This window comes from Pinus tabuliformis, chromosome 1_2, assembly GCF_031772625.1.
Source record: "Pinus tabuliformis cultivar Carrire ecotype Pingquan chromosome 1_2, CPIR1, whole genome shotgun sequence".
In the NCBI taxonomy this organism is placed as follows: Eukaryota; Viridiplantae; Streptophyta; class Pinopsida; order Pinales; family Pinaceae; genus Pinus; species Pinus tabuliformis.
The window spans coordinates 1,180,527,363-1,180,543,434 of record NC_142298.1 but is presented as its reverse complement, the minus strand read 5'-3'; the positions used below and the strand labels follow the sequence as shown (position 1 = coordinate 1,180,543,434).

At 34.1% G+C, this 16,072-nt stretch overlaps 1 protein-coding gene and 1 pseudogene across 1 annotated transcript in view; one reads left to right on the top strand and one right to left on the bottom strand.

The window, feature by feature from the left end:
- The first annotated feature begins 2,064 nt into the window (after positions 1 to 2,064).
- Positions 2,065 to 16,072, top strand: part of LOC149210433 (uncharacterized) — a 104,176-nt gene continuing 90,168 nt past the window's right edge. The window contains exons 1-2 of the mRNA XM_089398962.1: positions 2,065 to 2,174; positions 2,226 to 3,117. Of these exons, the coding sequence (XP_089255088.1) occupies positions 2,164 to 2,174; positions 2,226 to 3,117 (903 nt within the window). The 5' untranslated portion in view covers positions 2,065 to 2,163. The remainder of the gene's footprint in view (positions 2,175 to 2,225; positions 3,118 to 16,072) is intronic.
- LOC149210435 (uncharacterized) lies at positions 8,843 to 13,615 on the bottom strand (annotated as a pseudogene).

Here is a 16,072-nt window from a genome sequence, read left to right as displayed (position 1 = left end):
ACAATTTGCCAAATTGTGGTGATTAAGGAATGATTAGGCCTATGTGTTTTGACTTAGTTGCTTGATTAAGGAATGATCAGGCCTATGTGTTTTGACTCAGATGCTCTGGTATTTTTGTCCATGTTTTGTTTGTTTGGCATGATTAATTTTTTGTCTTTGTTGACTCATAAGCTATGATTTTTCTATGCAATTTCACACACATAAGCCGAATTTCACACACATAAGCTAAATTGCACACACAATTTTTTCATATGGTAAATTAATTGAAGGTTTGGAAGATTAAAAATAACAGAAAGAAATAAAAAAAAATGAAGTTTATACTGTAAATTAATGGAATATTAAAAAAAACAGAAATAAAATACTTGAATTATTTAAACCTGATTACAATCTGCATAGTATCTGATAGAGTGAATTCAACTGTAGATGAGTAGAATGAAAGTTTATGAAGCAATTGTGAGGTGGTTTTATAAAAAAAAAATTGTTGAATTTGATTGGAAGGGAGGATTGACATGGATTTATTTTTTCCAAATTCAAATGTGTGTTGTGGATTGATTTGGATGTCATCCAATGGTTGAGAAACTCTTATGGTTGATCCTTGTGCTTTCTTGTGTTTAATTCATGAATCTTGTGTGTTGGTGTCATTTATTGCTTTGAGCACGTTGCATTGATGAACATATATGCAGTTATGGCTGACACATACAGTCTCTATTCTTGTGTAGGTAGAAATGAACTTTGGTCATAGATGCTCCAGTTTGTATATATTGGGGTCGGTCTAATGTGATATGTGTCATGTTGGATAGTATGAGATTGAAGTTTTTCTTGTTAATTTTGTCTTATTTTCTAAATCAGATCCGGAGGCACTTGAGACACGATGTCTTGTCAAATTGTGATAGTAAAGGCTAGTGTTGGTCATTGTAAGCCCAATCAATATATGGGCCCATTTTGGACCTATTTGAATAACTTATATAACTTAATATTATCTATTTATGTTTTAATTATGAATGAATTTTTGTCATGTTTTAGTGGTTGTGTGGGACCATGACTATAACAATTATTGGTCCATGTAGAACAATAGAAGTCTCTCCCCTAGTGGAATCATGTTGCAAGATATATTTTTACATAAAGGAAGACAAATGAGTTTAATATATTGTATTCGGTGTGGAATTAAATTTTTTTAACACTTTTGAGTTTAGTATTTAATGTAGAGTAAGATTTCAATAGCTTTATGAAAGAAAACGGTAATGTAATGTAAAGAATCTCATTAATAATGTAATATAAAAAAACTTTGAATAGTTATAATTTTAGATTAATTAACTTAATAATTTTACACGAATGACAAAACATAAAGAAATTGTTAGAATAGTTAAAACAATATAACATATAAAATTCTTTGAAAAAAATTATAACTTAATTGGTATTTAATATCATATTTTAACTCACATGTAAATTATGTCCATATACTATAACTCAGAGAGGTTATATTTTATATTTTTTAAGCATAATAATATTATTTATATTTAAAATTATTAAAATAAATATTTAATTAAAAGTTTAATTAAATTAAATGGAGTTAGATCAATTTTAATATTAAATTTTAAAACTTTTTAATTAAAAAAATTAGATATATTTAATATGAGTTTGCACTAATATGTAAATTAAACTAATACATCAAGAATTTATGTAATCTAAGGGAGGGTGTCTCTGTTTTAAATGAGTATATACAAATTATCATTTGTAAAAAATATAATAATATTATTTAATTAATTTTCTTTTCTAAACGAAACTGTTTTTAATGGGTAACCAACCGAATATTAAATAAAAACAGCCTTTTAATTAAAAAAATTACATCTGATTTGAAGATACAACCATAGTTGACCACTATAAACATAACCTACTTTTCCTAACTTTTCATATCCTACATTTATGGCAACCTAAATGAAACGTAAAGCCTTACATTTACGACCATTTACGACCACATACTTCCTGTGGGGCATCAAAAGGCAGGCAACGTACACTTTTCTGTCAATCGGATTAAGCTTATCTACAGCTGATAATATTCTTAGGTTCAAAATCTTACATTCTTGACGAATTGGAGCCAGTGACTGGAGTCATTTCTCATCCCTTATTTTTTCAGAGCTGCGCATCGTTGCATCTTTATCAAACATGTCTGCAAACAAATGTTGCTGCTGCGGTTTACTCTCATGCTTTCCATGCTTTTCTGATAAGAAATCCACCCTTTCTGCACAACCTGATTCATCTGAAATTGCCCCACCTCCTCTCACTGTGATTACCAACCCTTCTCCTGCAGCAACTCTTTCCTCTGCTCCTTCTCATCAATTATCTTCCTCTGCTCCTCCATCAGCGGCGGCTCCCTCTCAAGTCAATGCTTCTGCAGTAATGCAGAATGCCTCTCAACCTATTGCTCCATCAGATGCGGTGCCCTCCTCCTCTCGAGGTATTGTAACACCATCTGCCTTGATCCCCACGACTTCTCAAACCACTGCTTCTCCACCTACCCAGCCAGCATCCTCTTCGACCCCCTCCTCCTTGATCCCCGCGACTTCTCAAACCACTGCTTCTCCACCTACCCAGCCAGCATCCTCTTCGACCCCCTCCTCCTTGATCCCCGCGACTTCTCAAACCACTGCTTCTCCACCTACCCAGCCAGCATCCTCTTCGACCCCCTCCTCCTTGATCCCCGCGACTTCTCAAACCACTGCTTCTCCACCTACCCAGCCAGCATCCTCTTCGACCCCCTCCTCCTTGATCCCCCCGGCTTCCCAAACCACTGCTTCTCCACCTACCCAGCCAGCATCCTCTTCGACCCCCTCCTCCTTGATCCCCACGGCTTCCCAAACCACTGCTTCTCCACTTACCCAGCCAGCATCCTCTTCGACCCCCTCCTCCTCTGCCTTGATCCCCATGGCTTCCCAAACCACTGCTTCTCCACCTACCCAGCCACCATCCTCTTCGACCCCCTCCTCCTCCAGAGTTCCAAAGGAGTCGGATTATGCTGAGACTATAAAGGAAGCCGCTAAGGAACTTGATAAAGAAAATGTTGATGGCGATTTCAGTGCCCTTATCAACTACATATCGCAGCTTCTCGATTTCATCGAGGTTCATCTCTATCTTGATTCTCTTTGTTTTCTATTTGAAACAGATGAAACTGAGAAGATTTTCATTAAGGTAAATCTTTGTGTGTATATATTAATGAAAAAAATAAAGAAAATTCTCAGTTTACGCACTCCTCTTGGTTATCCACTAAATTTCAAAAGCTATTAAGCACAGGCTTAATGAATCATAGCAAACACCAAAAGAAGAGTCCTTCGACACTCGCCTAACAAGAGAAGAAATAGAATTCTATAGATTGATTGACTTTACTTTTTGAAATTCTTTCTGAATCTGGTCCTTAAATTTCAATTTTTATACCAAGAAACCATATACCCTCTGTGATTCATAGATCTCTGTGATCTGGAAATCCCCTAGACATGATTCTTGTTCGGAAGAAGCAAGTCATATTATGTAGATGGTTGGGTGACCATTCGAGGACACCCAGCTGATTTGCCTTTGGGCCTTCCCACCATTTGGAATCTCTCCAAATAGGGGGCTGCTATATCCGTAGGTAGAGAATTATAACCTAAAAGCCATACGGGAAGAAAGTGGGTACAGGAGAATCACAGGCATAATGAATCATGGCAAGAACAAACAATAGTCTTTAGACACTCGATTAAGAAGAAAGTGGGTACAGGAGAATCACAGGCATAATGAATCATGGCAAGAACAAACAATAGTCTTTAGACACTCGATTAAGAAGAGAGGAAATAGAATTTTATAGATCCACTGACAAAGTATTTAGGAAGTAGAGAGTCCGATCTTACGAGAGAGGAAATAGAATTTTATAGATTTATGACCGTGTTTAGGAGGTAGAGGGTCCTGAAATTGAAATTTTAATTTTCTAAATTCTATGTCACTCTGGTGATATTGTTATTGGAATTGTGGGTTTGAATTTTTTTTACAGTAGATATTTAATTATTCAATATAGATTTATTAAAGTTGGGATTTATTAAGTGTTTAGAGAGATTTTCCCAGACTTAATTTTTTTAGGTAAAATTTGAATAAAAATTTACATTTTATAAATATAATTTTTTTAAATAATTAATAAATAAAACATTAAGAAAAAACTATGTTGATTTTTAATTATTTATTCAGATTTATATAAATTTCACATTTTTATATATAAAAATATTTCTTATTTTTAATTATATATATATATTTATTTATTTTAATTACATATTTATTGATTAAATTTATTAATTGTTTTTTATATATTTATTAATTATATTTTGTTATAAATAATTAACTATTATTATTTAGATTTATTTTATTATACACCATTACACCACCACCTTCCCAAAAGGATAAAGAACCTCTCAAAACAATTATGCTATAACTATATTATTTTCTTTGCAACATTTTCTGACACTGCATGGAATTTTCCAACTTCGCATTTTTTAACATCTGCCTGTCAACAAACTATGATCTCAACAGTTTGACTGCATGCAAGTGCAAGTTTTAGTGATAAATAACAGCGAGTGGATGGCCATTTGAAACATCTGCCATGTGTTCACACAAACGCTCGTGCGTGAATCCCAAATATAATATTCGTTGAAGGATAGACCATTGAATTCTGTTTCAGCGATTTAGCGAGGAGAGGGTGAGGGTAAATTTGGCCCTTGTGATATGATATTATGTAATTGATACAACTGCGCTACAGTAGAAAAAAATAGAAAGAATCTTGGGTATGCTAAAACTCTGGTAACCAAGAATCACCTAGTCCTTCGCGGGTTGAGGTTACTCTAGGCATTGACCACTATTTCCTTCGCGGGTTGAGGTTATTCTAGGCATTGACCACTATTTTTTTATTTAACCAGGGTTGCTTACACAAAAGGCATGTATTTAAGTTATTTTGGGGTTGATCAAGTTTGTTTTGGGTCAATTTTAATTAATTTTTGTTAAATATGATTAATTATAAGTAACGAATCTGGTTATTAACACAACAACATTTATTATTATTGAGATATTTTCTATTTCTTATACACTAATAGATTTATAAAAATTATATAAATATATTTATATCAACCACACATTAGTAAATATGATTATTTTAATATTATATAATTAATACAACTACTAGAAAAAGAAAAAGAAAAAACCTTAAAAGATGGCATACTCTGGTAACCCTGAATCACCTAATCTTGAATATGCTACAACTCTGGTAACCCTGAATCACCTAGTCCGTAACGCGTTACTGAAATGACCTATACTCAAGGTTACCTTGGGGTTGATCAAACTTTCTTTGGACCAATCTAGTTCGCGGGTATTACTTCAACTCGTTAAGTGCTCTACATCTCCTGAGACGTTTGTTGGTTGTTTTTATATTTTTCATTCCGGAAAATGGAGAGTTGGGTCTCGAAGACCTTGAAAGAAGATTATTATTCTTATTTTGATTAACTTGGCTTGTCATGGAGCCCAGTGCTCTAATATATATTTTTTCCAGTAGGAAAAAAGGCATAATATATATTAAATTCAGTCAGTTTCATTATCTTCGTTAACAAGCAAATATGTTCATTATCTTCGTTTACAAGCAAATGTTAAACTCTGTGTTTTCTAATTGATTTGATCAGATGTCTTTAAATTCTTACTTGTTGCTGAAATATGATGCAACAAAGAAGAAAACACAGAGGGCATAATGATTAGCGTCTCCTTATAACAATACTGAAGAACAGACTTAATGAAGGCGCAATAGACAAATATAACTACTGTTTGGTAGAGGGCACATGGATATTAAAGTTATGCATGTGCCACTTTCAAGATGATCCAACGTATTTTCTTGTTTGATTAAAATGTTTTTAAGATGAGCATAAATTCACACATGGTAAAGGCTAACAATTGGACCTTTTGGTGCAAGAGAGGCTTATAAGGTTATTAAATTGAAAAAAAATTACTTTGATTTTGAATAATAATAATCCTATTAAATTTAGTATTTTAGTATTATTTTCTTGTTTGCTTAAAATGTTTTTAAGCTGAGCATAAATTCACACATGGTAAAGACTAACAATTACACCTTTTGGTGCCAGAGAGGCTTATAAAGTTATTCAATTGGAAAAAAATACTTTGGTTTTGAATAATAATAATTTTATTAAATTTAATATTTTAGTATTATTTGATAATTATATGCAGGGTGGATTATACAATATAGCTAAAAAAATAATTTGAAAATTTATATTTTATTTTATTTAAAAATAAAAAAATATTTTAATTTTTATATATATATATATGTTTTAATTTAATAAAAAAATAATTTTATTAAAAATTTTAATTTTGTTAATTCTATTTGGTTCATATTAAAATACTTTATAAATTATTAAAATAAAAATTTATTAAAAAATGAATGGTTTATTTATTTAGATCAATTATGTTTCCATGAAAAACCAGCAATGGAAACTTAGATATTTCAAGTCATTCTCCCTCAAAACAGTGCTCCGAAGTCAAATTTCTGGTAACTAGGTCTTGGACTATTATTTCAGTGACCGAAGTTCAAACCTCCATGGGAATAGAGTTGTCGGACAAGTTTTATCAAGATGTTAGGAAGCATGAAAATCAAATTAATTAATTAATTAAACTTAAGTAATAATTTGTTATTTTGTTTCTTGTCTCATCATGAGGTCCGTCACAGGTGAAATGACTCATTATGCCATATATATATATATATATATATATATATATATATACTAAAATGGTTAAGTTTAGGGAGAGGGTTATTTATGGTTCTGTAGAAAAAAGAATGATTTGTTGTGTAAAGTTAGGTTTAGCTTGGATTTTTGGAATTTTTAGATTTTTAAAATAATTTAATTCCCTAAAAGTGATTCTCATCTTCAACCTCTCTCATGAAATTTGAACATCTAACTTAATAAGACTAATCCCCACAAAAACCAATTAATCATAAATTCAAACTCTCCTATGAAATTTGAACATCTAACCTAATAAGACTAATCCCCACAGACACCCATTGATCATAAGTTTAAAATATAAAAATATAAAGATTTGTTAGTTTATTTACCAGGATACTGTATTACATAACAGTTTGTGTTACATGTGCACGTTGACAAAAGTTTTTAATTATATTCAAATGTTGAAGTCAGTGTTTCCTTAGTGAGATGATTCTATGAATTATATATATATATATATATATATATATATATATATATATATATATATATATATATTCTCTTCGAAAATGGGAGCTGAAAAAATGAAAACGAACTGTTATGCAACGCTAGGTGGAGCTGGGACCCCTTAAAATGGTTTAATTCTCGAAAAGTAGCTCCCATTCCGAATCCCTCCCATGAAATTTCAACCTCTGAGGTGATGAGACTGAACTCCAGAGAAACAACAAAGAGAAATGACAAATTAAGCATGGATTCAAAAAATATAAATCTTAAAAATATGTAAGGAATGTAACGATTTGTTGATGTATCTACCAAGATACGGTATTAAATAGCGGTTTGTGTTACATGTTCACCTTGACAAAAGTTTTTAATTATATTCAAATGCTGAAGTCAGTGTTTCATCAGTCAGATAATTCTATATGACGAGAAAATACAACTTCAGGGAGGAAATCTTATGTTTCTTTGATTACAGAAATTAACTCGTCAAAATTGAACAGCCATAGAACCTGAGCTGAGAACAAGATTTAAGTACAAATGCAAGGGTGTGTAGAAAATTCTTGTTTTTCATATAACTGGCAAGGTCCAAGCCTTTAGTATCTGTATAGCCCGCCAAAATAACCAAGAAAATGCAGTCCAACAAAAGCCAGTGCTGATAACAGTGACCCTATGAATCTCACAGGTACAAATTAATCTCGCAAATCATTCCGGAAGACAAAATCAACGAGTAAAACTCTGGCAAGCCAGTGAGATGAATGTGAATAATGCAACTTAAAGAGGGGAAGATAATATGAAGCACATAGGAAATATATCTGTCGATCTGGAAGCTTATATATGAACAGTGTCCAAATTGCAGATAGAAATTGGTTGGATCAATAGGGAACAAAAATGGCAGAAACAATGGTTGAAAGGCAGATGGAATTGTTGGAAAATAATAATGAAAATAATAATGAACACCTGCAACATTGGTTTGATCAATAGGGAACAAAAATGGCAGATGGAATTGTTGGAAAATAATAATGAAATTAATAATAAACACACTGCAACATGATCACCAGGAGCAGTATGTGATCCCCCAACTTTTTGCTTCAATGATGATGCAAGGAAACAAGATCTGTGATCTCCTTGGACCTGGAGATGGGTGTTGCCATTCAAGTAGTCTTTCTCTTTTTTGAGCATTTTTGAGCCGCAAATAAATCTCCCGTTATTTTCAGCTACCAAAAGATGTATAAGTGGTCAAATATGAAACGCCAAACAGAACAGAGTGACCCTCTAAGATACCTTATAATAATAGAAAAATATGCATATCAGAAAGATTGGAAATTGGACTTCAGCATACCAAAGTCATTTGTGCCTAAGTTTTTCATGATCCTAAGTCATTTGACTGTATGAAGAAACATTCTGCAAGTCATCTTTGCTCAGAGTCACAGTCTCCAATCACTGTTATCCAAAGGGGTGGCCATTAATCCACTTAGTCCACTTCTGTGTGCCCCAAGTTGAGGGCAGACTCTACCCATTCCTGAGCAGTTTATTGCTAGATAAAAGTTGGACAAGCACTAGAAATTACTAGATAAATTTACAAGATTAATACCGAAATTGTTTCCCAAAAAATAGAAAGGAGTATGACCTTACTTTATGATAGAAGAGTCATCAAGAGTTGTTGAGTGATCTATCAAATTGTGATCAAAGGTAGATGGTTGGCATGCTTCATCATAGCTCGAGTTGCAAAGGTCATCCATTCTAGAATGGTTTGTTGAGAATGACTCAAACTGTTTGGATGTAATCCAAGAAAAAGCTAAATGCTTAGCTTCATTCGAGTTACTCACAGGAGTTTCCTGCTAATTTTCTTTTAGTGTTCCCAAAGCACTGCACTGAATTGGTCCTAGCTGGGCTACAATTACTTCTTGGTAGATCTCTTCAAACCGTTCCACTGCATCCACCATATTCCTAGAATCAGAGTACATGTTTTGGTCTTCTCTGCTTAGAGTTGGGGTTTGAAAATCTCTTCTTGTCAACATTCTTGCCTGCTCCATTCCTCCTGCTAAAATAGTTGATTGCACTCTTAAGTTTGGGGGATTAGGTTGGGGGATTGCATGTTTGCTCTCAACATGATTGATCCACAACGTTAAATCCAGACCCAAGTTGAGATCGATGCCTCCATGACTTCCATTTTTATCAAATCATTCGCAAGATGATATCTCAGTAAACCTAACATAATCCTCATTTTCATTGATATACTGGCTAATCTTGGGTTGTGAAGTGGAGGAGTTTCTGGCATATGTGCAGCTCAACTCCGATCCTAGAGACATATCCATGCAAGATTGGTTCTGGCTTAGACTGTTACTGTTACAGGGATATAAACTCAGTGGACCCTGGTTACATAGAATGGTAATGCCTGCAAAGTAGATAGAGTTAAATATTAATACTTTTAATATCTAGAATCAAGATTTATTTAACATAAAATTTGTCAATGCAATGGTAGCCTCGAGAGTAACGACAAAAATAATTCAATATCTACCTACAAAAATAATTCGCTATGAAAGTTCTTGAAAAAATCGACAGAATTATGACGAGGCCCTCAGGTCAAAATCATCACCTCAATGTATCTAATAAATATGTCCAGAAAGAAATGCCCTTCATACTACATACATCAACGAACAACAAAATGAACACATAAGAACTAAAATTACAATGATGGAAGATGGTACGGAATTGGCCAGACCAGTTTGTTGGAAAGGTGGAGGAGACAAAACACAAATTCACACATAAATACATGACCTGTGACTCTTCTATTGATCATACAAAACTATGGAAATTCCCACTATAGATTAAACTGATTATGCAATGTACTAAAGCAAAATACTTAATCTACTTCTACAATCAAATTTGTGGAAGCTTAATCAATTTTGAGCAAGATCAAACCGAACACATATAACATAGAAGAATATTCAATCACACATGAACACAGAAGAATATTATGTGGAAAGCCTTAGCTAAAATCCCCGCTATTTGTATTAGCATATAAGTGGAAATATCTCTGGATTACACAAAGCTTTAGCTTACAAGCTATCCAGCTCTCAGTACAATCCCTCAATGCTGCTTATAGACATCCAAAGGCTTCTCACAAACCTTCTCCCCTGCCTTCCAAGCCTCCTATTTCCTTGCACAGTTTCTCTTGGGTCCTCAAGTTGCCACCTGTGTGTAATTACCTCACACATTGCTCACTAACCTTTGAAATAACTGCGCAATCTTGAAGGAGATGAATTCTTTCTGCATGCAAGAGATATCCTCAAGGGAATATTCCTGCAACTGATAGTACACTATCCCATCCTCTGATCTCAACTGGGTCTCTGATTGAACTAACATGCATGAGTTATTTATGAGACAATATTCAGTTATCTGAATTACACTAGTTACATGCATGCATGCATTAACTAACTGAACTCACAATCAGTTCCATAAACTGTTTGAACTAATATATCTGAACTTAACTAAGTCAACTGAGCTAACTAATTACAACTAAAAGTACAACTTATCCTGATCTCCTTAATTAAGGGATAACTTCCTCAATCAAAGGGATAATTGTTGCATGTCTTCACAAAGACTTCATGTTTGATTTTCTCCAACTAATTAACTCAAGATGAATTAATTAATTATTTTTCAAACAACTGCTAAGACTAAATTCGGATTTTATTTCTCAATTTTGATTCAAGGACAAATCAAAATTGGAATATATCCTAAAATGCTATTTATAGCAATGTTATTTTTAGCGTTTCTATTTTATCATTCCTTGTTGCTATTTTCCACACTGGTACTTGAAATGCTATCTGTAGCAATGCTATTTATAGCATTTCTATTTTTAGCATTTATTGTTGCTATTTTCAACAAAAACTTGATACTATGATGAACCCGGTGAAGGGTGTTTAACCTTTTCCAACTAGCAACTTGCCAAAAACATCTTGACATGCAACCACATGCAACTACATACTAAAATTCGTCTATCACTTGACTTGACTCAACACTCCAACACTCAACCCTCAACAGTTAGTTAACTGACACTCTAAGTTTAGCCAACTCCTCATGCGAGAGTAATTAGCTTATTTTAACACTCCCCCTTAATTACGACTGCTAAACTAAAACTTGACTCATGACAACTCAAACATGCATGCTGGTCTATGTCTCAGCTAGGCTTACAACACCCAAGTTTCTTCTATGAAACTCAAACACATATTTTTCTAATGACTTAGTAAATATATCAACCAATTGATCACTAGATTTACAAGGCTTCAAGTGAACTTCTCCATTGCTCACAAGTTCTCTAATAAAGTGATATCTAATATCAATATGCTTGCTCTTTTGATGAAACACACTATTCTTGGATAGTGCAATTGTTGAGGTGTTGTCACAATATATTGTTGTTGATCCTTGTTGTTTTTGCTTGAGTCCATAAAATACTCTTCTTAACCACACTGCTTGACATGATGCTGATGTTGCTGCTACATATTCTGCTTCTACTGACGAAAGTGTCACAATGGGTTGTTTCTTAGATGCCCACAAAATCACACCTGAACCAAGATGGAACACATAACCAAAAGTGCTCTTCTTATCATCCAAACTGCTTGCAAAATCACTATGTATCCAATCAAATCCTTCTTTTATGTGCTTGCATACATTATGCCACAATATCTAGTTCATGTTATGCATCTCATAATTCTTTTTCTTGCACTCCAATGTGTGTCTTTTGGAGTCTCCATAAATCTGGAAATCAAACTCACTCCTTGCATGATATCTGGTTTTGTAGCTGTGAGATACATGAGGCTGCCAACCAATCTTTTGAATAGAGTTGGATTGACATATGATCCTTCATCATCCTTGCTTAACTTTGTACCTGTTGTAACTAGTGTAGGGACAGGTTTGCAATTTTCCATCTTGAATCTTTTCAACAAATCTTTGGCATATTTATTTTGACAAATAAAAATTCCTTTTTCAGATTGCTCAACTTCTATGCCAAGAAAATATTTCATGAGACCAAGATCTATCATCTAAAATTATTTCATCATGGCTGCTTTAGATTCATCTATCTCAAAATCACCTGTAAAAATCATGTCATCAACATATAAGAAAACAATCAAAATTTGTCCATGCTCATTTACCTTTGTGTATAAGGTAGGCTCAATGTTGCTTCTGTAAAATCCATTTTTAATCATGTAGTTTTCGATTCTACTATACCAAGCTCTAGGTGCTTGCTTCAGTCCATAGAGCGCTTTCTTCAACCTGTAAACTTTCTCTTCGTTACCTTCAACTTTCTTCTAGAATTCCATTAAAGAAGGTTGATTTCACATCCATCTGATATACTTTCCACTTGTTTTGCGTTGTTGTGGCTAGAACTGCTCTTACAATATCCAATCTAGCTACCAGAGCAAATGTTTCTCCAAAGTTTATTCCTAGTTGCTGCAAGAATCCTTTTGCTACAAATCTAGCTTTAAAATTGTCAATTTCACCTTTCTCATTCAACTTTGTCTTGTACACCCACTTTACACCAATGAGATTTTTGTCCTTTGGTAAATTAATCAAATCCCATGTATCATTATATTCAATAGCTTAAATTTCTTCATCCATGGCTTCCACCCAATTTTCATTTCTGATTGCTTCTTCAAACAAAGAATGTTAGAATGACAACAATGCAAAATTTTAACTAACATCCAAACCATCATAAATATCTTTCAGAATTCTCATCTTTCTCTTACCATTTCTTGATTCATCACCTGATTGATTTCTGGCTGAATCTTGATCTGTTGATTTTCTTGAAGGTCCATGTTGCTTTGAAAATCTTGGAGTCCTTGTTGGTGTGTTTCTGTTTGGTGTCTTCACCTGTGATTCTAGCTGCTCCTTTTATGGTACATTATCTTCTTCCATCAATGGCACTTGTGCATCAACTGTTTTGTCTATAGTTCCATTCCATGCCTCTTATTCTTTGAACACAACATCTCTACTAATTATGGTTTTCTTTGTGATAGGGTTATACAATTTGTAATCTTTTGATTGCTCACTATAACCAATAAATATGCATTTTTCACTTTTATCAACCAATTTGCCTCTTCACTCTTTAGGCACACGTGCATAAGATACACATCCAAATACTCTGAGATGAGATACGTTGCAAGACATACCTGACCATGCTTGTCTCGGTACTCTGTTTATCACACTCTTTGTAGGATATCTGTTGATCACATAAATAACACATGCAACTACTTCTGCCCAATACTCATTAGACAAGTTTCTTCTTTGCAACATGCTTCTTACCATGTTCATAATTGTCCTGTTCTTTCTCTCTGCTACACCATTATGTTGCGGTGTGTACCTGGTTGTAAACAGTCTTTTGCTTCCATATTGTTTGCAGTAATCATGGAATGCCTTTGAGTCATATTTTCCACCATGATCTGACCTCAATACCTTGATCTGTCGATCACTTTGGTTCTCTGCTAAGGCTTTAAATTCTTTGAACTTTGTAAAAGTTTCAGACTTCTGCTTCAAAAAGTAAACCCAAGTCTTTCTGCTATAATAATCAATGAAAGTGAGGAAGTAACAACTTCCACCAATCGACTGTGTCCTCATAGGTCCACACAAGTCTATATGCACTAGCTCAAGGGGTTTCTTTGCTCTGTATGCAACTCCCTTTGGAAAAATTTCACGGTGTTGCTTTCCAAAGATGCAACACTCACAAGTACTTGCAGGTTCTTTGATGGGAGGTAATCCTCTGACCATCTATTTTTGCTGCAACAATCTTAAACCAGAAAAGTGCAAGTGTCCAAACCGAAAGTGCCATAACTAATAATCATCAGAACATGCAAATGTAAAAGAATTGGCCTGATCACTGTAATTCATTATGAGAGGAAAGAGTTTGTTCCTCGTCATCTGCACCTTCGCTATCAGCTGCCTGCTTGGGGGCTTGTCATATATAACACATTCTTGACCTTGAAAGATAACTATGTATAATTTCTGTGTCAATTGACCAACACTTGTCAAATTATGTTTGAGACTAAGAACATAATATACCTCTGAGATTGTCTTCGCCCCCTTGCTTGGTCAGAATGTTGACCACTCCTTTTCCATCTACTTCCACAGTCTTATCAGTCCCCAACTTTACCTTTGTTTTCACAGATTGATCGAAATTTGCAACCAAATTCTTGTTGCATGTCATGTGGTCACTGCAACCACTATCTAATAGCCACACACTAGCAGAAGGTTCATGCATGGTATGGCAAGCTAGGAACATGAAGTTAGTACTCTCTATAGTGACATTAGCTCTTTGGTTCCCTTGATCAACTATCTTCTTCCTGCAATCACGAGCATAGTGACCAAATTTATTGCAATAATAACATCTCACATTTGATTTGTCAACTCTTTGGTTATTTTTGAAGCTTCTGTAGTTGCTTCCACTTTCATGTTCATGCTCTTCTAGGCCATGTCTTTGACCACCATATCTTCTGCTTCATTCTGTGCCTCTCGATCTACTTCTACCTCGACCTCTATCTCTTGAAATAGAAACCTAACTTTTGAAGGCGGTCTCTAAAGTGGAATCCTTATTTCTCTCTATCTTTGCCTCATGCAATAGAAGTGATCCCATCAGCTCATCAATTGTTAATGATGCCAAATCCTTGGCTTCTTCTATGGCTGCTACCACAACATCAAATTTGGTAGACAAATATATTAGGACCTTCTCAACCACTATTTGATTTTTAATTTTTTCACCATAAATCTTTAACTGATTTACGACAATTATGACCTGATTCATGAAAGAATCGATGTCCTCTGTCTCCTTCATTTGCAGACTTTCAAAATTTCTCTTAGTATTCTGCAACTTAACAATATTGACTTTGGTCATACCTTTATAGTTTGTCGCCAAAGTATCCCATGCTTCCTTTGCTGAAGACATGATCATAATTTTCTGAAACACTGCTCGATCCACTCCTTGCTGGATAAGTTGCAACGCTTGTGCATTATTCTTCTTGTTTTTCTTCCATTGTTCCCTCTCTGCTTTATTGAGATCTGTTTTTGATGTTTCATCTTTAGGTTTTGAAAACCCAAACTGGATATAATCACAAACATCATGTGCCTGCAACGTGGTCCCCATCTTAATTTCCCACACATCATAATCATTCCCTGTAAACAGTGGGAACTAAGGCTGAAAATTTGAGAAAACCATATTTCTCCAAAAAATTTCTCTTTTAAAAAACCCTAAAATTCTCCTTTTATAAGCTTTGCAAAGCCCCTTTTAATAAAACCCTAACTTTTTATTTTATATATAAAAAAAAAAACCTTAAAAAAAACTTTTTCAAAAGCCCTTTTGAAAAAACTTTAATACATTAAAAAAAATTATACTTCACCATAAAATCAAAAGGCCCACTTAACATATAACACAACGTATTTCACTCTTGTTTATGTGGTTGACTTTTAAGTCTTACGCGCTAATGCTCCTCTTGTGATGAGGGCATGCGACTAACGTGTTTCACGATGACTAACTCCAGCGTTAGTCTGCTAAAGCCACGGAAATAAACTTGACCCTCGTGCTTCTAAAACCGCTTAATTTAAGGATTGTTAACGCGGCTCTCCACTGAGCCCTGGTGCGTTATAACGCCCTGTACATAACCTACAAGGTGTGTTGTAAAACTTACTATGACAAAAATTGCGTTATAAAACTTACTACGAGAAAAATTATAAATTGCTCTCCTCTCACACAGACTATTGCTCATCCATTCTCTTTGGTTTTTTTCACTGTGCTTTGATATCAATTTGTTGGAAAGCAAAATTTCACACACAAATACACGAGGTGTGGCTCTTCTATT